At 47.0% G+C, this 21,866-nt stretch overlaps 1 protein-coding gene and 1 pseudogene across 1 annotated transcript; both read left to right on the forward strand.

Annotated features, from left to right (window-relative positions):
* The first annotated feature begins 9,089 nt into the window (after positions 1 to 9,089).
* Positions 9,090 to 10,028, forward strand: LOC115400660 (olfactory receptor 11A1-like; annotated as a pseudogene).
* A 10,184-nt stretch (positions 10,029 to 20,212) lies between these two features.
* Positions 20,213 to 21,160, forward strand: LOC115400662 (olfactory receptor 52K1-like). Its single transcript, XM_030108672.1, has one exon. The coding sequence runs from the start codon at positions 20,213 to 20,215 to the stop codon at positions 21,158 to 21,160; it is 948 nt and encodes a 315-aa protein (XP_029964532.1).
* The last annotated feature ends 706 nt before the right edge of the window (positions 21,161 to 21,866 follow it).

Here is a 21,866-nt window from a genome sequence, read left to right on the forward strand (position 1 = left end):
CTGCAGTGGCTAATCGGGAGGACCGGTGTTCTGTTGAAATGTGCCCGCCCGTCGAAATGTGCCTCCATTACGTCATCCGATGTGAAGGCGCATGGTACGGTGCTTAACACTAGCTTAACGTCACGGCGCAGTACTATGCCAACGCACAATTTTTTAGTGATATAAGTAGATGCTGATGGAAGATGAACTGATGGAAGTTCATCAGTAATGTGATAAGCTCAATCAGACTACATCTGACTACTGTAATCATACTACCACAATCTGATTATCTCAATTGGATTGCCTCAATTGTTTAACTAATCTGATTACCTCAGATTACCTCAATCAGATTAACATAATCTGATAACCTCAGTTAGATTGACTTAATCATATTACTGTAATTAGATCATTAAACCCATTAAAGGGGCTGTATCATGCAAAATTCACTTTTTGTATGTTTTAACCTTGTTATATAGTCATGTACTCACCAAAAACACCCTAAAGCGATAGTCTGATAAGGTTCATTAGGCCTTTTTTTGTATTCATGGTTTGGATTCATATACACAGGCCAGAGGTTAGTTTGCCTACCTTGACATGTTTCGGCTGCCAAGCTGCAGCCTTCCTCAGAAGTGTCACGTGATGTTGTCTGGTCAGCTGATTTATACAGGTTTTGGCGCCAGCTTCCTACTGGGTGCAGTAGGATGACAGCGCCATCTGCAGTCCGACTTCTTCAGTACTGTGTCCCAGGTATAGGAAAGTACCACCACACTGCGGCCTTTCCCTCTGGAAGAGGTACGTGGATGACATTTTGGAAATAACAAGGAAAGGACATACACAAGAACTCACGGATCATCTCAACACACTGGATGACACAAACAACATCAAGTTCACCCACAAAGAGGAAAAAGACAGCACCATACATTTCCTGGACCTGGACATAAAGCACCTGGAAGATGGCAGCATTAAAATTCACATATATCGGAAACCCACTCACACAGACCAATACCTCCTTTGGATGTCAGAACATCCCATTAACCACAAACTTTCAGTCGTAAGAACCCTTTTCGAACGCACAAAACTAATCACACAGGAAGAAGACAGAAAAGAGGAGGAACAACACATCATAAAAGCACTACGAAAGTGCAACTATCCGATGTGGGCCATAAACAAAGGCCACCAACAAGCAAAACAAAACAAAGACACAAAAAAGAGAACAACTAAACAAACTGAGAAACAAAACAGGGCCATGGTGACACTTCCATACATCAGAGGGATCACAGAGAGAATACAACGGGCCATGAATAAGCACAACATCAGCACCCCAGTAAAACCACACATAAAACTACGGCAGTTACTAGTACATCCCAAGGACAAAATAGAGCCACAACACAAATGCAATATCATTTACGAAATACCTTGTTTGTCGTGCAACAAATCCTACGTCGGGGAGACTGGCAGAGCCTTCAACATCAGGACAAAAGAACATCGCACTGAATGTGAAAAAGAAACATCCAAAGCATGCACACGCTCCTCCAAACGACAGGCAGAGCAGGAACAGCTAAAGTCTGCCATTTCCGAACACTGCAAGAGGGAAAACCACCTCATGGACTGGGATCATGCCCAGATCATCGGCATGGAAAGCAACAAGTACCACCAGGGAGGCCATTGAGATCTGGAAACGCGCCCCCCAGACTGTGAACTGGGCAGAGGGGGCGTATCAACTTTCCCATACCTGGGACACAGTACTGAAGAAGTCGGACTGCAGATGGCGCTGTCATCCTACTGCACCCAGTAGGAAGCTGGCGCCAAAACCTGTATAAATCAGCTGACCAGACAACATCACATGACACTTCTGAGGAAGGCTGCAGCTTGGCAGCCGAAACATGTCAAGGTAGGCAAACTAACCTCTGGCCTGTGTATATGAATCCAAACCATGAACCCTAAAGCGATTTTTTTCCTTTGTGCCTCCGTGTTTGAGCTTTCCTTGTGTTTGTGCTGCTCAGAGAGGCAGCCCCTCCTGCACCCGTGAAAACGCTCCGTTTCCCATGTTCACGTCACACGGTGAAGATGGCTCCCCTGAGCCCCCCTCCCGCAGGCCCTCGGCAATCAGCGTTGCCGCTTTTTGTAACTCCAATTACGAGGATAAACTTTGACCATCATCTGAAAGCAACAATCAAGCAAGAGCAAGAGTCTGAAGAGTCTGCGCTTGGTGAGTTTCTCACAGGAAAAGACGTTTTCGCGTGTCTTTGTGTGTAGAGAAGCTAGAGCTAAAGAGCTAAAGCTAGCCAGCGTATTTGTTTTGAAGCTCCGATTGGTTGAAGTTCGCTGTCAGTCAAAGTCAACAGGGGGAGAGGCAGGATTTCAGTGAACCAGAGCGTTTTCTCTTCCGGGTTTCAGAATTAGCCCCAGAAAATCTTATATTTCACACAAAATGACTTTTCCTTAGCGCCAAAAATAAACTATTACTATGTTAATGCCATTTCTAGGGTTTGGACTAGCTATAAAAGCATGATACAGCCCCTTTAAAATCTAGCTCTTCCCTCTGTTGAAACAATCAAATCAAAATTCCCTGCAGGTTTTATTTCTGTTGAATTTTCTTTGAAATGATGCTCTCCCACTGTTCTGTCTCGTTTCTACGGCAACAGTTACAAGTGAAAAAGCAAAATTCTGGAGAGTTTTGTGTGTCTAGTGACAAAATGACTGAGCTATGAGACGCTGAAAAGACAACTTTTAGAAAACAGCCAAGATGGAAACTTTTGACCCCCACCCACCCCCTCTACCCCCACCCCACCCCCGCCGGTCACTCCACATGATGATAAACACCCGCAGCGCTTCTGTTTACAGCGGTAACCATGACTACAAGTAATTGGTCCTGAGTGAAGCGTCCGACTGTCCTCAGGTGTCCCTCTGCTCTGTTGGGGCTCATTACAGCCACCTGGAGAAACCGCTAAATAACGCACCTGGAAAACACAGCTGGAGAACCCAACCAAAGAATGCAACTGGACAACAGCCAGACAACACAGCCAAATAACACACCTGGAGAATGGATTGTGAAAAAAACACATCTGGAGAACAAACCAGGCAAACAGACTTGAAGACCAAACCTGTCAAACAAAACTGGAGAACCGAGTCAGAGAACACATCTTAAAAACACAACTGGACAAGGCAGCTGGATAACCCAGTCAGAGAACACAGCTGGAGAACACAACCTGAGTATACAGCTGGAGAACACAACCTGAGAATACAGCTGGAGAACACAACCTGAGAATACAGCTGGAGAACACAACCTGAGAATACAGCTGGAGAACACAGCTGAAGGACACAGTCAGAGAACGGAGGCGAAAAACACAGTCGGAGAACCTAGCTGGACAACAAATCCAGATAACACACCTGGAGCACACGACTGGAGATCACACCTTGAGAACACAATGAAAGAACACACCTAGAAAGCACAGCTGGACAACACAGCCAAAGAACGCATCTAAAGAGCACAGCTAGAGAGCACACCAGGAGAACACAGTTTTAGAACACAGCTGGAAAACCAAGCGAGGACACCCAGGGAACACACTAGAGGAGCACAGCTGGACAACCAGCCTCAGATAAAGGACTGGTCTCTGTCCTGGTCCCTGTTCTGGTCTATGTTCTGGTCCCTGTACAGGTCTCTGTACGAGTCTTTGTCCTGATCTCCGTCCTGGTCTCTGTTCTGGTCCTGTTAGATCTCAGTGCCGCAGTTGATCCTGTAGATCCTGACATCCTGCTACAGAGACTAGAATCTATTATTGGGATTAAAGGTTCAGCATTAAACTGATTTCAATCATATTTAGCAGACAGGTTCCGCTTGGTTCATGTTAACGGTGACTCTTCAGCTCAGATTAAAGTTAAACATGGAGTTCCACAGGGTTCTGTTTTAGGACCTATACTCTTCACATTCTACATGCTTCCTGTAGGGAACATCATCAGGGAACACTCCATTAACTTCCTGTTATGCCGATGATACACAGATCTACTTACCTAAGAAGCCAGAGACACTGATCAACTTGTCAAACTAGAAGCTTGTTTTGAAGACATAAAAACCCGGATGAGTTGTCATTTTCTCCTCCTAATTTCAGATAAAACAGAAGTTATTTTATTTGACCCAAAACACCTGAGAGAGAAATGATGTAAACAAATAGTAACTCTGGACGGTTTTGCTTTAACCCCCAGAAACACCGTGAGGAACCTGGACTGCCCTTTGACCAGGATCTCCAGAGTAGACTACTGTAATTCCTTGTTATCAGGGGGACCCAACAGCTGCCGAAAAAGTCTCCAACTTGTTCAAAATGCTGCAGCAAGAGTTCTGACAAGAACCAGCAGGAGAGATCACATCAAAACAATATTATCTTCTCTTCACTGGCTCCCTGTTAAATCTAGAATAGAATTTAAAACCCTCCACTTAACCTATAAAGTCCTGAACAACCAGGCCCCATCATATCTTAAACAGCTGTTAGTCCCATACTGTCCCAGGAGAACGTTTCGTTCTCAGAGTGCTGGTCTGCTGGAGGTTCCTCGGTTCTCTAAAAGTAGAACAGGGGGCAGAGCTTTCAGCTATCAGGTCATGACGAACCAGCTCCAAGTTTCTTTTTTTTTTTTTTTTTCCTCTTGTCCTGTTCGGCAGCTGGGGCGTGCAATATTGTATGATTAAAGCCTTTTACTGGCCGAATACATTTTACTGTTAGCAGCAGGAAGAGACGGAATCTCCTCCCACTGCTGCCTTTATTTGAGACTGGCATCTGGCATGGCTGCCGGACACGGCCGGGACGGAAACACTCAGAGAGCAAGAGAGAGAAAGATAAAGAGAGGGGGAACGGCAGGTAGAATAACATATATATAAATTCACAATACAACATATCACATGTAACACAGAACGATCCGAAACCACAGCACCGATAACTAACAGAGAGACTGACAAAACCAAAATCAATAGCTAACACAAAGACTGACAGAACCAGAATTTTTTTTTTTGGTTTTTAGAATATAACTAGTAGTGACCTAGGGGCGTGCAAACTGAGAAATCAAGTATGAAATTACACCAGAGCATCAGGAGAGGCCTACTGCAGATCAGCATTAGTCTAACCCACCTCAGAAAAACAAGGTAACTGAGTCCACAGGTAGAATGTGAAGAGTGATTAAAGATCATCGTGATCACGCAAATTTAATAGTGATAGTGATAGTGTTCATGCGTATATGGATTACAGTCAGGTCGGCACCAATCCAAGTCGGCCCTGGCCAACTCGACACCGCCCTCAGGATACAGCCAAGTTGGCATCTAGCCAAGTCGGCCTCACGGGGGGGCTCTCAAGTGGCCGAGTTGGTTGGTGCCGACTTGACTGTAAGCTGCTTACCAACTCGGCCAAAAGCCTCTTTTTTAAAATCACGATGCCGGCTGCGGCGCGACGATTTGCACAGTTTTTTTCGTGCTGGCTGCACCGCTTCTCCTCACGTAGCAGGCGGGAGACTGGAGGACAAACTGTGTGATTATGGTGACTGACAGGTTAGAGGTGGATAATGTTAGCCTGGCATGCCAGACTGACCTCATATGTTACACACAGAGACAGTCTGGTACCGCGCCATTGGGGCTTCATTTTAAACAGGCTGACGAGAGGCGGGACTATTGAGCGGAGAAAACCAATCCAAGAAACGAGGCTGTGACGCAACGACAATGCGACGTACACAGCGCTCTGTTGTAGTAGTTTTGTAGTCGAAAACATGGAATCATGGCATGGAGTTTCACGTCCGTTTTACCCCCAAATTCCACCGGACACTTAAGCGCCGCGTCACGCCGGCGTCTTGTTCCTGAAGTCAATGCACACCGGGAGCGCAGCGCCGTGCCGCGCCGTTTAGAAGTGGCGACCTGAAGCGAAACACCAGCGCCGTGGCCCGCGCCTCCGTTCTGGTGATCTGTCATAACACCAGCGCTTCTGGGACGCGGCGCGGCGCTTTGGCGCCCAGTGGAATTTGGGGTTAAAGAAAAGCCTTCAGAGCAGATTCCTGCTGTGGTTTCAGCGCCAAATTCAGTTCGTTCAAAACTTCAAACAGAGCCGTGGTAAAGCCTCGCTGTGTTGCGGCCACCACCATGATTGTTTTGAGGTGGGGGGGGGGGGGGGGGGGGGGGGGGTATACTATGACGCATCGCTAACTCCCTCCTCTCGTGGGCTGTGATTCGCCCGGCAGAAGTTTGCCGGGCAGAAGTCAGACTCAATTGGCGCGGTACCAGACTGTATCTCCGTGTATTCCTGAGCATGGAGAGACAGTCTGGCATGCCAGGCTAGGATAATGTACCTGGAGCTTCATGTTTGACGTTCTGTTTGAACCGAGTAGCTTAGCTACGAGCGCGCAGCGCGAGCGGCTGTCTGGTCATGTGACCAGATCATGTGACCAGGCGGCGTTTGATCAAACCAGTCGCCTGCATTATAATTATAAAACTGTGTAAATTGTCGCGCCGTAGCCGGCATCAGCTCCCCCACCCCCCTCCACCCCCGCGAGGCCAACTTGACTGTATCCCGGGGGTGGTGCCAAGTTGGCCAGGGCCGACTGGGATTGGTGCTGACCTAACTGCATTCCTGCGTATATGACCTCTGACCCCTGAGAAGGGCAGAAGCAGGACAGAGAGGCCCTCAGGGCCCAGACAGCTGGCGGCCTTCACAGAGCCCAGATCCAAGCCGCTCCCCCAGGCAGATGCCCATGCTCCGGTCCAGAAGAGGGCAGAGGAAGGCACCGGCCAGGGACCCCGGCGGCCCCAGGGCCCGGGCCCCAGGAAGCCAGAACCGGCAGGAGCTGGCCCACCCCGGGCACAGGATGCCTGGGCGGGCAGAGCCGAGATGCCAGGGTCCAAGAGCCCAAGAGCCAATGCCCCCCACTCAGGCGGAGGGCCATGACCCACCCGGGAGAACCAGCCCACATGGGTGGCTACCCACCCCAGGCCAGTGCCCTCCCAGCACTCCAGCCATGTACTCACATTCTGACACACTCACACACTCTTGCATGCACACACGCACACACACACAGTCAAACCTAACCCAAACACAGTCACATTCTGGTGTCATCCATCCATCTTGTCCTGTGGGAGAACCCCCCGGAAGGCAAGGAAACACCGAACACCCATATCCAGGCCCCCCCACCACCCTCAACTGCCGCCCACCCGCCAAACCCCTGCCGCTGCAGACAGGTATGCACCCCCCGGAACCAGCAGGTCCCCAAACAACAGCCGGCAAAGACCCCAGGCCTGTGGGGAAACAACAGCCCCCCCCACCCCCACCCCCCCCCCCCACCCCCCCCACCAGAGGGGACCCGGAGACGGGACCGCAGAAGACCCCATCGCCTGCTCCTCCCCCGCTCATGAACGTGGAAGTGCATGTTGTTTGCAATTAAAATTGAGGGGCAGTAACCACACCGTGCCGCAAGCGAGGCCAAATGAGCAGTCCCATCTACCTGAGGAATGCAATGTTTCACGACTATTTTTCATTGACCAGCTTCTCTCTTGTAGTCTATGTACTCTCCTGATCCTGATCCACCTGCTTCAGTGGAGCAGTGCTGAAATGTATCTGTGCTGTCTGTCCTGTTTCATTCTCCCTCTGTCCCCTCACCGCTACCAGAATAGCAGAAAGCCGGTACCTCTGAGTCTGGTTCTGCAGGGTCCTCCACCTCTGAGCCTGGTTCTGCAGGGTTCTCCACCTCTGAGTCTGGTTCTGCAGGGTTCTCCACCTCTGAGCCTGGTTCTGCAGGGTTCTCCACCTCTAAGTCTGGTTCTGCAGGGTTCTCCACCTCTGAGTCTGGTTCTGCAGGGTTCTCCACCTCTGAGTCTGGTTCTGCAGGGTTCTCCACCTCTGAGCCTGGTTCTGCAGGGTTCTCCACCTCTGAGTCTGGTTCTGCTGGGTTCTTCCTTTTAAAAGGGAGTTTTCCCTTCCCACAGTCTCTTCTTGGTCATGTGGATCTGTTGGGTTTTCTCTGGAAAAGTGTCTAGACTTGACTATGTTGTATTTGGTGCAATGTAAATAAAGCTGAATTGAATTGGAAAAAAATTAAAACAGCCAGAGAACAAACCTGCAGAACAAACTGGTAGAACACAGCTGGAGAACAAACCTGATAAGCAAACCACCTGGAGAACCCACCTGGAAGACACACAGGAAGAACACACCTGGAGAATGAACCAGTAGACCAGATTTGGAGACCACATCTGTAGAGTACAGCTGTGTAGAACAGACCGAGAACACATATGGAGAACAAATCCAAAGAAAGCAACCGGAGAACTACATCGTACCTGGAGAAATGAACTGGGAGAACAGATCTGGAGGACACTTCTGCAGAACAAATCTGAGAACACTACTGTGAAAGAGAGTCGGAGTACACATCCAAAGAAGACTACTGGAGAACACATTAACAGAACATGGACAGAGTACACAGCTATATAACACAGCTGGAGAACACACCTGGAAAGAGTACATAGCTGGAGAACACACCAGAATACACACGATAAACACAACCAGTGCACACACCTGGAGAACCCATTTGGAGAAGACTGTCAGTCCCTGATTGGCTGGTCCAGGTCCAGGTAGGTCTCTGATTGGCTGCAGTGTGAATAAAAGCAGCTGTGTGAGGAGAGGATGGCAGGTGGAGCAGGGCGGTATCATGTTCGATTCCCTGCTGTTTGTCAGTGGACGTTTTCCCTGAGCGTCAGAAAACCTCCACAGAGCTACTTCTTCTTCTTGCATTGGTTTTATATAGCGCTTTTCAGGACACTCAAAGACACTTTACATAGCTTTGCATTATTCATTCTCTCCACACTGAGTGGTGGTAAGCTACGACTGTAGCCACAGCTGCCCTGGGGCAGACTGACGGAAGCGAGGCGGCCAATCTGCGCCATCGGCCCCTCCGACCACCACCAACCATTCTCTCTCACAACTTTCATACTAGGCAAGGTGGGTGAAGTGTCTTGCCCAAGGACACAACGACAGTTTTACGCCTGCGGGAGCGGGGATCAAACCGCCAACCTTCCGGTTATAAGACGACCTGCTCTACCAACTGAGCTACTGTCGCCCCAGCTACAACACTTAGCGGTTCCTGCTGAGGAGGCCATGAACTCCAGCCAGCCGTCACACTTCACACTCAGCGGTTACTTTGACGTCGGCCTGTTGAAATACTTGAGTTTCGTCTTCCTGCTGTGTCTGTACCTGCTGATCATCGGAGCCAACCTGCTGCTGATCCTGGTGATCTGTGTGAACAGAACCCTTCATGAGCCCATGTACCTGTTCCTGCTCAGCCTGTTTGTCAACGAGCTGTACGGCAGCAGCAGCCTGTTCCCACTGCTCCTGGTCCAGGTCCTGTAGGACTCTCACACCGTGTCTGCTCCGCTCTGCCTCCTGCAGATCTTCGTCATCTACTCTTATGGAGGCGTTGAGTATGTGACTCTGGGCATCATGTCGTACGACCGCTATTTGGCAATCTGCTGTCCTCTGCAGTATCACCGCCGGCTGTGGAGCAGGAAGGCGGTTCGCCTGGCGGTTCTCTGCTGGTTCATCTTGTTCTTCGTTGCCGGTTTGCTCGTGGCCTTCCTGTCCTCCCTGCAGCTGTGTGGCAGCGTCGTCTCTAAAGTGTACTGCGACTATCACTCAGTGGTCAAGCTGTCCTGTCAGGACTCGCAGGCTGGGAATGGATATGGTCTGCTCTACTTCTCTGTCTTATTATCCTTCTCTCTGTGTCTCATCATCTTCACCTACAGCAGGATCTTCAGAGTGTGTTTTTCAGGCTGTGAGCAGAGCCGAGAGAAAGCCGTGGCCACCTGCACGCCTCACCTGGCCTCGCTCCTCAACTTCACCTGCGGCGCCACGTTCGAGGTTGTGCAGAGCAGATTCAACATGAACACCTTACCCAGCACGCTCCGCATCTTCCTCTCGCTGTACTTCCTGACCTGTCCTCCCATCTTCAACCCTGTGATGTACGGCCTGAAGCTGTCCAAGATCCGCCTGAGCTGCAAGAACCTCCTGTCACATTCCAGCTGGAGGGGGTCGGCCTGACGGAGGAACCTCATGTCTGAATCCACGGCAATGATTTCAAGCAAGAACCCAAAACATCAACTTTTACTGTGAAGAATGTTTGATCAGTTTCAGTTCTGCCTTCTGAAGTGTGAAACGTTTTTCATGAAGCACTTTAAAAACACCACAGCTTAGCAAAGTGCCACACAACAACAACCAAGAAGATGTCAAAATTCACAGTTCAGTCATTTACCATTCACAGCAGGGGGTGTCCAGGTCCTGTTACTGGTCTTGGTCCAGGTCCTGGAGAGTCCCTGTCCTGCATGTTACAGCTGAATCACCGATGGAAGCTCAGGAAGCAGCCTGTCAGTCGTTCACACGTGCTGAACATGCAGGACAGCAGCTCTCCAGGGACTGGACTGGGCTCTACTAGTTTACATGTTTAAGGTAGTTTCTGAACATTGCCACTTAAATTTGATTTCTTTCTCATTTTCTTTGTTTGGAACCATTTTAGCAACAAATCCAGAAGTTTCATCTTGAGCTACAGACGATAGAAGTGATCCTTCTCTCTTTTAAAGAAACAAATAAATAAAATGGAAAATTGGGTAACGCTTCCTTTTACAGTACGGTAATTACCATGTATTAACATGGTAATTGCAAGGTAAGTACCATGTAATAAGGAGAAGTTACTGTAAAATTACCATGTAATTACAGGGTAACTATGTTGCTAATTACCTAGTACTTTTAGAGTAATTACCAAGCCAATTCCAGGCAAATACCAAGTAACTACCTGGTAGTAAGTATTATTTACTGGGTAATTATAATTATATAGCAACTATGTCGGTAATTGCCAAGTACTTACTAAGTAATTGCTAAGTAATTACCATGTAATCATTGGGAAATGTAGACTTTTTACTAGGTATTACTAGGTACTGCTAGGTGTCTACACTTATGTATTTCCCTATTAGTCAAGTGTTTTTTACTACTTACCTGGTAACTTCTTAGTATTTCCCAGTAACTACAACATTTACCTGGTAATTACGGTTGAACTGTAGACTACTGCAAAAAGAAGTGAGGCCTGTTTCCACACTATTACCTGGTAACTACTTATTCGTTACCCAGGAACTGCAAAAATAACTACCTGGAAATTACATAGTTATTAAAGTGGATTTGTACTGTAAAAGGAAGTGAGGTCTGTTTCCATGTTATTACCTGGTAATTACTCAGTATTTAGCCTGTTACTAGGAAACTTTCACATACCCCACACACTTGCACCAAAAATGCAGCAAACCCCATCAGTGTCTGTGATACAGTCTCTGAACAGCACACTGTATCTGTCAGGAGATCAGAGTTTCCATCAAAACCACCACCACCAGCCATCACATTACATTAAGATGAACGCATTATTGTTACACTTCCTCACTCCAAACACCTCACAGTGACAGACATGCAAAAACAAGAGAGTTGCCAAAGATAAACACTTTAATCAAATGGAGTTCAACTTCTTATAAAACAATTTACAAAACAGTGCACATTTTTAGCAGTCAGGCACCTTTTTTTTTTTAAGAATCAGAACGGATTTCTTTTGCAAAAAACAAAATACAAATAACAGTGATAAACAATCACTATAAATCAACATTAATAAGTACACTGCTCCAGTCTTGTGAATTCACATCATCATGTGTTTTCTGCAGACCCGTCTGGTCTACAGGAACCCTTGCTCTCCATCATCCCGAATACCCAGGACCGCCGTCGCCAGGTGTTGTCATGTCGTCCACGTCCAGACTTGTACCTCCCTCGGCGTGATGGAAACGAGGACAGCACAACTGTTCCTTCTTAATGCTCAGGGTTTATTCACTTTAACACCCAAACCCCAGAGCTGGAAACATACAAATATACATATTAATAAACAGAAACTTACACAATAAACAAATATACACATTGCACAAAACACAAATATCTTTAAACCTTCAAACATACACATGAAACTGACATTACAACCGAAACATTCACCCAAGCCTGTAGATGAGACCACAGCCACCCAGCACCAGCTGCAGAGCTCCACACTACCACCACGATAATGATCAATAAAACACCAAGCAACACGGAAATATACACACCTCACAGACTGCATCACATTGTAAGCCGTTTGTTTTTGCTCTTGTTACATACTTTTTGGAGCGTTTTTTCTCTCTCCACGTTTGTGTGCACCACTTAATGTGGTCCTACCCGGAACGTCTGCAGACGGTAGGTTCCGCCACTCGGTGATATTTATATTTAATTAAATTTCGGTTCTACCTCGACTGAGAGAAAGCTTATTTATGGCAGAACGTCTTCAGACACTTGGTGATATGGTGATATTTATATTTAATTAAATTTCGGCTCCTACTCTAATGAGAGAAAGCGTGTTTACGGCGGAACGTTCCGGGTAGGACCACATTAAGTGGCGCACAGACAAACGCGGAGAGAGAAAATAAGAACAAAAAACTCCGTGAAAAGAGCAAAAACAAACGGCTTACCTCATTTACAATGTGATGCAGCCAGTGAGGTGTGTATATTTCCGTTTTTCTGGGTGTTTTATTGATCATTATAGTGGTGGTATGGAGCGCTTTGCAGCTGGTGCTGGGTGGCTGTGGTTCAGGCTTGGGTGAATGTTTCGGTTGTAATGTCGGTTTCATGTGTATGTTTGAAGGTTTAAAGATATTTGTGTTTTATGCAATGTGTATATTTGTTTATTGTGTAAGTTTCTGTTAATTAATATGTACATTTGTATGTTTTCAGCTCTCACGTTTGGGGTTTGGGTGTTACAGTGAATAAACCCTGAGCATTAAGAAGGAACAGTTGTGCTGTCCTCGTTTCCATCATGCTGAGGGAGGTACAAGTCTGGACGTGGACGACGTGACAACACCTGGCGACGGCGGCCCTTGGTATTCGGGATGATGGAGAGCAAGGGTTCCTGTAGACCAGACGGGTCTGCAGAAAACACATGATGATGTGAATTCACAAGACTGGAGCAGTGTGCTTATTAATGTTGATTTATAGTGATTGTTTATCACTGTTATTTGTATTATGTTTTTTGCAAAAGAAATCTGTTGTGTTTCTTAAAAAAAAAAAAAAAAAAAAAAGGTGCCTGACTGTTAAAAATGTGCACTGTTTTGTAAATTGTTTTATAAGAAGTTGAACTCCATTTGATTAAAATGTTCATCTTTGGCAGCTCTCTTGTTTTTGCATGTCTGTCACAGTGAGGTGTTTGGAGTGAGGAAGTGTAATAATAATGCGTTCATCTTAATGTAATGTGATGGCTGGTGATGGTGGTTTTTGATGGAAACTCTGATCTCCTGACAGATACAGTGTGCTGTTCAGAGACTGTATCACAGACACTGATGGTGTTTGCTGCATTTTTGATGCAAGTGTGTGGGGTAATGTGAAAGTTTCCGAGTAACAGGCTAAATACTGAGTAATTACCATGTAATAACATGGAAACAGACCTCACTTCCTTTTACAGTACAAATCCACTTTAATAACTATGTAATTTCCAGGTAGATATTTTTCTATTTACTGAGTAATAAATGAGTAATTACCAGGTAATAACATGGAAACAGACCTCACTTCCTTTTACAGTACAAATCCACTTTAATAACTATGTAATTTCCAGGTAGATATTTTTCTATTTACTGGGTAATAAATGAGTAATTACCAGGTAATAACATGGAAACAGACCTCACTTCCTTTTACAGTACAAATCCACTTTAATAACTATGTAATTTCCAGGTAGGTATTTTTGCAGTTCCTGGGTAACGAATAAGTAGTTACCAGGTAATAGTGTGGAAACAGGCCTCACTTCCTTTTGCAGTAGTCTACAGTTCAACCGTAAATACCAGGTAAATGTTGTAGTTACTGGGAAATACTAAGAAGTTACCAGGTAAGTAGTAAAAAACACTTGACTAATAGGGAAATACATAGTGTAGACACCTAGCAGTACCTAGTAATACCTAGTAAAAAGTCCACATTTCCCAATGATTACATGGTAATTACTTAGCAATTACTTAGTAAGTACTTGGCAATTACCGACATAGTTGCTATATAATTATAATTACCCAGTAATTAATACTTACTACCAGGTAGTTACTTGGTATTTACCTGGAATTGGCTTGGTAATTACTCTAAAAGTACTAGGTAATTAGCAACATAGTTACCCTGTAATTACATGGTAATTTTACAGTAACTTCAGATGAATGTTTGAGCATTACTACTGCAACAGTGTGAAACTAACCCGTCTCATGACGGTCTAAACCAGCTCACGCTCCAATGACAGGAAGAGCCCACATCCAAGGATCAAAAAGCCACGTGGTTAGGAACGCTTGGCCGCCACGAGCCAGATCTCTCTGTGGGAACTTTTATGAGACCTTCTGTGTAAAATCCAGAAAGTCAGAAGGATGAGAAGGCCCAGCTTTCACCATCTAGATTCATACTGAAAATTAAAATCAAGCCAGCTTTTGACCTTATGCCATACTGGAGGTTTCTGTCTTCCTTGAAGACACCTGGGGACACCTGGGGACACCTGGGGACACCTGGGGACACCTCATGACCGTCTGACAGGTCAAACTGCACACCTGCCACTGTCACTGGAACAGGTCACACACCAGCGATGCTACATGCTAATGCGTTTAGCAGTGATACCACATGCTGAAGATTTCAGGACTCCTACACCAGCGATGCTCCATGCTAATGCGATGCTACATGCTAAACTTGATTAAAGTGACACCAGTACACTCATCAACAGCTCGGTGTGTACATTGACGCTATGCACTGTGGACTGTAAGGCTGTTGGAGGTGCCCAGCACCAACACACAGAGTTTGGGGTATGGATTAGGCTTAATGGTTCGCTGAATTTCAATTTTCATTTTTGGAACTTAAAACACTCCCAGGATTCACCTGCTGGACTCACAGAGACAGCAGAAGTCAGAACTCTAAACCAGAGGCTGGAGCTGATTTGGGTTCAAGGGTAACGGGAGGCCAAGCTCTTCCTCCTCCTCCTCCTCCTCCTCCTGGCTCTGGTCACTCCACATGATGACAAACACCCAGAGCGTCTTTGTTTACATTAGCAACCATGGCAACAGCTAATTGGTGCAGCAGGAAGCGTCCGAGTGTCCACACAGACTCGTCCTCAGGTGTGCCTGCTCCGCCGAGGCTCATTACAGCAACATGATACAAGAGAGTGAAACAGTGGCACCATCACCTTCATCACCAATATCATCATCATCACTATCATCAGAGTTGTAAAACGTACAAAAAAATTGTAATTGAGTAGAAGTATCTTTACTTTGCTTAAATCCTACTCAAAGTAAAAGTTAAAGTACCCATCTATAAATTTACTTGAGTAAAAGTACAAAAGCACATCATTGAAAATGTAATTTGAGTAAAAGTTATGCGAACGCGAACAGGTCTTCTAAGTTTAGCCAAGGGTTTTTGAGGTTTTCCTCTCCAGAAATTATAGCTTCTTCGGACCCTTTCTCCTCCATGATCTTCATATTGACTGCAACATCCACCTTTCAACGTGTAGATCCAGATTATGACCTCCGATGCACACCGGCCGCGGTCCGGCTGCGGAGCACTAGCGGAGCTCCTGTGTCTTCCGCAAGGATCTTATTCTTCCGCATGCCGCAGCCCTACCGCGTCAATCCAGACAGAAACAAGTCGGGTGCCGGAAGAAAACTCAATATGTGTTCCAAAATAAGTGACTTCAAAATAAAATCTGTGTCGTGTTTTTGCCTCAATATTACATTTTTTTAACTTCTTCTGGTAGAAAACAGAACAAACAGCGTGATGTAGTCATTGTGCGCATTAGAAGAATGGACAGTTTGGTTCTTCGCCACTGCAGGAAAGTGACAAATGACACCAAAATGGCACAAAACAGCTCTGTGACCGAGTGGCTCTGTGTTGCCAGATTGGGCGGGTTTCTGCCAAATCAAGCTTCTTTTTTGAACACGTTGGACGGGTTGATGAAATGATTATGTGTTTATGACGTGTTCTTTATTATACAAATAAGGTTTTAACGTGCATTTTCGACCAAGATGGTGGTTTGGGCTGCTTTCTATTGAGTTAAATGGGTTTCACATTGTTTTCAGGGAACAGCGACAGATCTGGCAACCTCCTCCAGTGGACTGCAGAGACACCGCGGTGTAGTGCTGCAGTGATTCCGGACCGGAGACGGACCGCAGCCGGAAGGGCACATGGAAGGCAAGGCCCCGCAATTGACGTTCAGTTCCGGGACACGGGTTTTCTGCCCACTTTTTTTTTTATTATCATAATTGTACTCAGTAATGTGAGGGGGTTCAAATGTAGTGAAATAAAATACTTGAGTCAAAATGTAATTGAGTAAAAGTAAAAATTACATATCTCAAAAACTACTTAGAAAATTACAAATTACTCATAAAAAGTACTCAATTACAGTAACATGAGTAAAAGTAATTCATTACTTTCCACCCCAACTATCATCAACATCATCACCTTCATCATCACTATCAACATCACCTTCATCACCACGATCATCATCATCATCATCATCACCTGCATCCCCACTATCATCATCATCACCTTCATCACTATCATCATCATCATCATCATCATCACCTGCATCCCCACTATCATCATCATCACCTTCATCACTATCATCATCATCATCATCATCACCTGCATCCCCACTATCATCATCATCACCTTCATCACTATCATCATCATCATCATCATCATCATCACCTGCATCCCCACTATCGTCATCATCACCTTCATCACTATCATCATCACCATCATCATCATCATCTGCATCCCCACTATCATCATCATCACCTTCATCACTATCATCATCATTATCAGCATCATCACCTTTATCACCTTCATAGCCATCATCATCATCATCATCATCATCACCTTCATCACTATCATCATCATCATCATCATCATCATCATCATCATCATCACCTGCATCCCCACTATCGTCATCATCACCTTCATCACTATCATCATCACCATCATCATCATCATCTGCATCCCCACTATCATCATCATCACCATCGTCATCATTACCATCATTACAATCATTTTTATTGTCATCATCATCACTTTCAATACCATCATCTTCATCATCATCATCACCATCATTACCGTCATTAAATCATCACCTTCATCAATATCATGATCATCATCACAATCACCATCATCATCATCATCCTCATCAATACTATCAATCATTGTCACCATTGTCATTGGCTACTTTATTGTCATCATCGCCGACATCACCATTACCATCATTATCATCATCATCATCATCATATTTCTACCATCATCATCATCATCATCATCATCATCATCAGTGTTTGGTGTCTGCCCACAGTCTTCCTGCTGGAGAAAATAACTGGTCGGAAGAGTATCCCAGTTGTTGCTGTTGGTGTGGTGATGGAAACCTCTACAGGTCAGTGTGGTGATGGAGACCTCTACAGGTCAGTGTGGTGATGGAGACCTCTACAGGTCGGTGATGGAGACCTCTACAGGTCGGTGTGGTGATGGAGAACTCTACAGATCATTGTCTTTCATCTCAAACTGTTCTCTGCTCCACCTTCAAAGGTGTCCTGAGTTTCCAGTTCAAACACTTCTCAGACCTGTGTTCTCTGGACTCAATGGATGCTTTCAAAAAGCGTTCTGGTCCAAACTGACTCAGTGTTGTCTTGGCTGTATTGTATATTATATACTTGTCGACATGATCTTTGATCTTATCCTGTATCTCTGACTTTTATACGATTCTTTGCTATTGTGTGACAGCTGTTCTGTCAAAAATGTGATACAAATAAATTTTACCTACTTACTGTGGCGTCTGACTCCTGGTCTTCGTTGCTGAGGGGCTTCCATTTCCTCCTGCACGGTGGAATCTGAGGAATCTCATCTTATCTAGTTAGTTATCAGTTGAGGTAATCATGAAGCCAGCGAATTAGCTAACTGGTTCAACAGTTAAAGGAACAAGTTAAACATGCACAGGCCCTAAACCAAAGTGCTGAAGGGAAAACAAGGTGGGGCTGATGTCCGTCCAACAGGACCATGGACGAGGTCGAGAGGGCTTATCCTACCGGTGGAGAAGTCACCGTGTCGGTCACGACTAATCAGTCACGTCCAAATATTGCTGAAACTGAAGAATGATGAAGTTCCACACCTGAGAAATTTACCACCAGCTGCAACGTCTCCTCTGTCTCCTTGTCCTCCAGCAGGTCTTCTTGGAGATGTTGTCCTGGTGTCCCTGACGCCATTGTAGCTGATGGAGACGTCGAGGAAACCTACCAGAGTCTGGAAAAATAAAATCCAACATGTCTGAATTTCCAGCGACTCAGCTGAGACCAGCTAGTCTTCAAGAGACGTCGCGAAGATGTCTCAACAACCAGCAGAGACCCCAGTCGCCACCATGTCTCCACCTCGTCTCCAGGCCAGTGAGACAAACCCTTTACCAACCCTCCAGAAAGACAAGAAGACCGCTGGCCTGAATGAAGACATCATCATTGTCTGGAGTTTCAGTCCAGTCTGAGAAATCACTTCCCTGTGGAACACCTCCACCTCCACCTCCTCCACCTCCTCCACCTCCACCTCCTTCACCTCCTCCACCTCCACCTCCACCTCCATCTCCTCCACCTCCACCAGTCCTGGTTGACTCAATCATTTCTCTCATCCTGACATTTAAACAGTCTTCTGATCATGTTTACTTCAGCTCCAGGCCGCTCTAAATCTATTTGATCCATCCATTCACCCACCCACCCATTCATCCATTCATTCAGCCATCCATCCATCCATTTATCCATCCATCCATCCATCCATCGTACTCATATCCTTTGAACCTGCAAAACCTGGAATCGCTGGAAACACTAGAGCCGATCCCAGTCCACTGTAGGCCAGGACAGGTACATCACGACAGGTGAGGACGGATGAGGACAGATGAGGACAGGTGGGGATGGGTGAGGACAGGTACAAGTGGACAGGTGAGGACAGATGAGAACAGATACAACTGGACATGTGGGGACAGATCATAAATTGTCCTCAGAAGGACGTCTTGTTTTTGGTCCAGAGTGAAACTTGTCTCCTCCGTTGGGCTCGGCTGGCTGGAGGACGTCGTCCATGTTGGCTCCAGCCTCTGGGGTGAGTGACTCAGCAGGGCGAGGACGCGCTGGACGTCACGTGGAGGGAATAAAGTGGCGAGTCGGCTCAGCGGGGACGAGGAGACAGTGCAGTCAGCTCACTGAGAGGACGCGGGGTTAGAATCCCGGCTGGCAGAGGCGGAGCGTCCATGCTGTTCTCAGGTCAGTCCACAGCTTGAGGGGACACCACTTCTCGTCCTCCACCGGCCTGGAGGACAGAGGACACTGTTTAATGTGTCTGACAGCTGCTCCTCATCTTTTTCCTCTAACCACGACGATGAAGATGAAGATGTGTCTTCTCTCCCTGTTTGCTGTGTGACCATCCTCCTGAGTCCAGCGTCCTTCACCTGAAACTCAGTTAGTCTGAACCAAGCCTGAACAGTTCTGATCCTCATCCGTCCTGAATGACCAGAACGCTACCGTTCCTGTGTGTGTGTGTGTGTGTGTGTGTGTGTGTGTGTGTGTGTGTGTGTGTGTGTGTGTGTGTGTGTGTGTGTGTGTGTGTGTGTTTAAGATCAATGTTCAACTCGTAAGACTAAAAATCAGATAAGAAGTGATGAAAGTCTGTTGTCCCGCTGCTTCACAGTGTTTATGTCATGAGAAAATAGAATGAAGCTTTAGCATCAGTGATCTGCGTGGTGAGGACTGATCTTCCTCACCGGATTTCAGTTTCTTTCAGGATGTTAGTGATTAACCGAAGATTGTTCCATCACGTAATCACTGGTTGAGTGAGGAGAATTCTTAAATTTGGATGGATAATTTGTTTGTTATTGATGATTCTGAATGTAAGAAACCAGTTCAAGCATTAATAAAGCTCTTCAACCGTCCGGTGACTTAAGGAGACGCTTCACTGACGGTGACGGACGCTCAGGAGAGTTTTCAAAAAGTTATATTTTCAGTGACACTGAGCACTGTTTTCATTCCCAAAACGCTGTGAAGGTTGAGAGACGGCGGCTCCGGGCAGGCCTGGTCCGGGTCTTCCTGGAGGCGGGCGGCGCTCGTCTGACCCGGCTTCTCTCTGTTCCCAGGTTGACGGGGCCGGGCGGACGGAGGATGGAGGACCCGGCGGGGAACGTGTCCTCGCACACGCACTTCGTCCTGAATGGCTTCGCCGAGCTGGGCGCCCTGCGGCCCGTCCTCTTCCTGCCGTTCTCCGCCCTGCTGCTGCTGGCGCTGGCGGCCAACTCGCTGCTGCTGTTCGTGGTGGTCTCCCAGAGGAGCCTCCACTCGCCCATGCACGTGCTCATGGCCGGCATGGCGTGCGTGGACCTGTGCGTCCCACTCTTCTTCGTCCCCCACATGCTGCTGAGCTTCCTGCTGGATTGGCGGGGGATCTCTCTGATTGGCTGCCTGCTGCAGATGCACCTCATCCACTTCGTGGGCTCGTTTCAGTGCACATTGCTGGTCTGGATGGCGCTGGACCGCTACTTCGCCATCTGCACGCCGCTCTACTACCACCAGCGCATGGCGCTGCCCCGCTTCCTGAAGTTCATGGTTCCGCTGGTGGCGAGGAACTTCCTGCTGATCACGGCGTTCGTGGTCCTGGCGGGACGGCTGTCGTTCTGCTCCCGGGTGATGACGCACTGCTTCTGCGAGCACATGGCGCTGGTGGAGCTGGCCTGCGGGAACACCGCCCTCAACAGCCTGGCGGGCCTGCTGGCGCTCATCCTCATCCCCGTGGTGGACTTCGTCTTCATCGTGGCCTCCTACGTGGTCATCTTCATCTCCGTGCTGAGCTCGGGGACGTCCAGCTCCAAAGCGCTGCGAACCTGCGTCACCCACATCGTGGTGATGGTGGTCAGTCTGGCGGTCACGCTCATCGCCCTGCTGTCCTACCGGGTGAGGAGCAGCCTGCCGGCCGCCAGCCTGGTCTTCTTCAGCACCATGTACCTGCTGGTCCCCAGCTGCTTCAACCCCATCATCTACGGCATCCGGACCGCCGAGATCCGGCAGCACATCGTCAGGACGCTGAGTCGCGGCCGACCGGTCGACCCGATGTAGTCCGAGAACAGTCACACACACGACAGGTCCTGTCTTTCCCGTTCCTGCTTCCTGACAACTGTCTTCAGTGTGAGGATGAAAACTCTCCGTCACACAACAGTCGTCTGGAAGCACTTCAGCTGAAACTACAAAAAAAAAATTCCACCAGGAAGAGAAAGACTGCAGAACGCTCCGAGAGCCTCGTTTACACGGCAGCATTTCCAGGCAGAACACCACAGTTTTCCACATTCGTTTCAGAAAACATTCCAGAAGCGACACTTATTTCCAGAACAGCGGCACGAGCACAAGAACCATGTAGCTGTCATGTTGGGCCACTAGGTGGTGCTGTTGGTGTTGGACTGTTATTATGGTGACTGTCAACTCTAGAACTACCAAGTCCAGGAGAATCTGGATCGAGACCAGGACCAGGAGAAGGTACCACAACAGGAAAATATTGTTCTTATTGTCCATACTGAGTGTGTGTGTTGTATAATAATCAGTGGAAAAGAGGTTGTGACCTTGTGACCTGCTCTGAATCTCTTCACAGGATGATAAACGGGCTGCAGTCTGTTTTCAGAGAAACTCTTTGACCAAAGCTGTTCATAATCAAAAATAAATCTTTCACTAAATCATTACAGGGTGGTGTTTCTGAGTGACAGTCTCACATTAATATCCTGTCCATCATCTGTCTCTCCCTCTGAGTCCACATGGGACAACACGGAGACGT

Source organism: Salarias fasciatus, chromosome 14 (genome assembly GCF_902148845.1).
Source record: "Salarias fasciatus chromosome 14, fSalaFa1.1, whole genome shotgun sequence".
Lineage (NCBI taxonomy): Eukaryota > Metazoa > Chordata > Actinopteri > Blenniiformes > Blenniidae > Salarias > Salarias fasciatus.

Coding starts and splice junctions, on each gene's coding strand:
- LOC115400662 (XM_030108672.1), top strand. CDS start 20,213: ATGGAGGACCCGGCGGGGAACGTGTCCTCGCACACGCACTTCGTCCTG.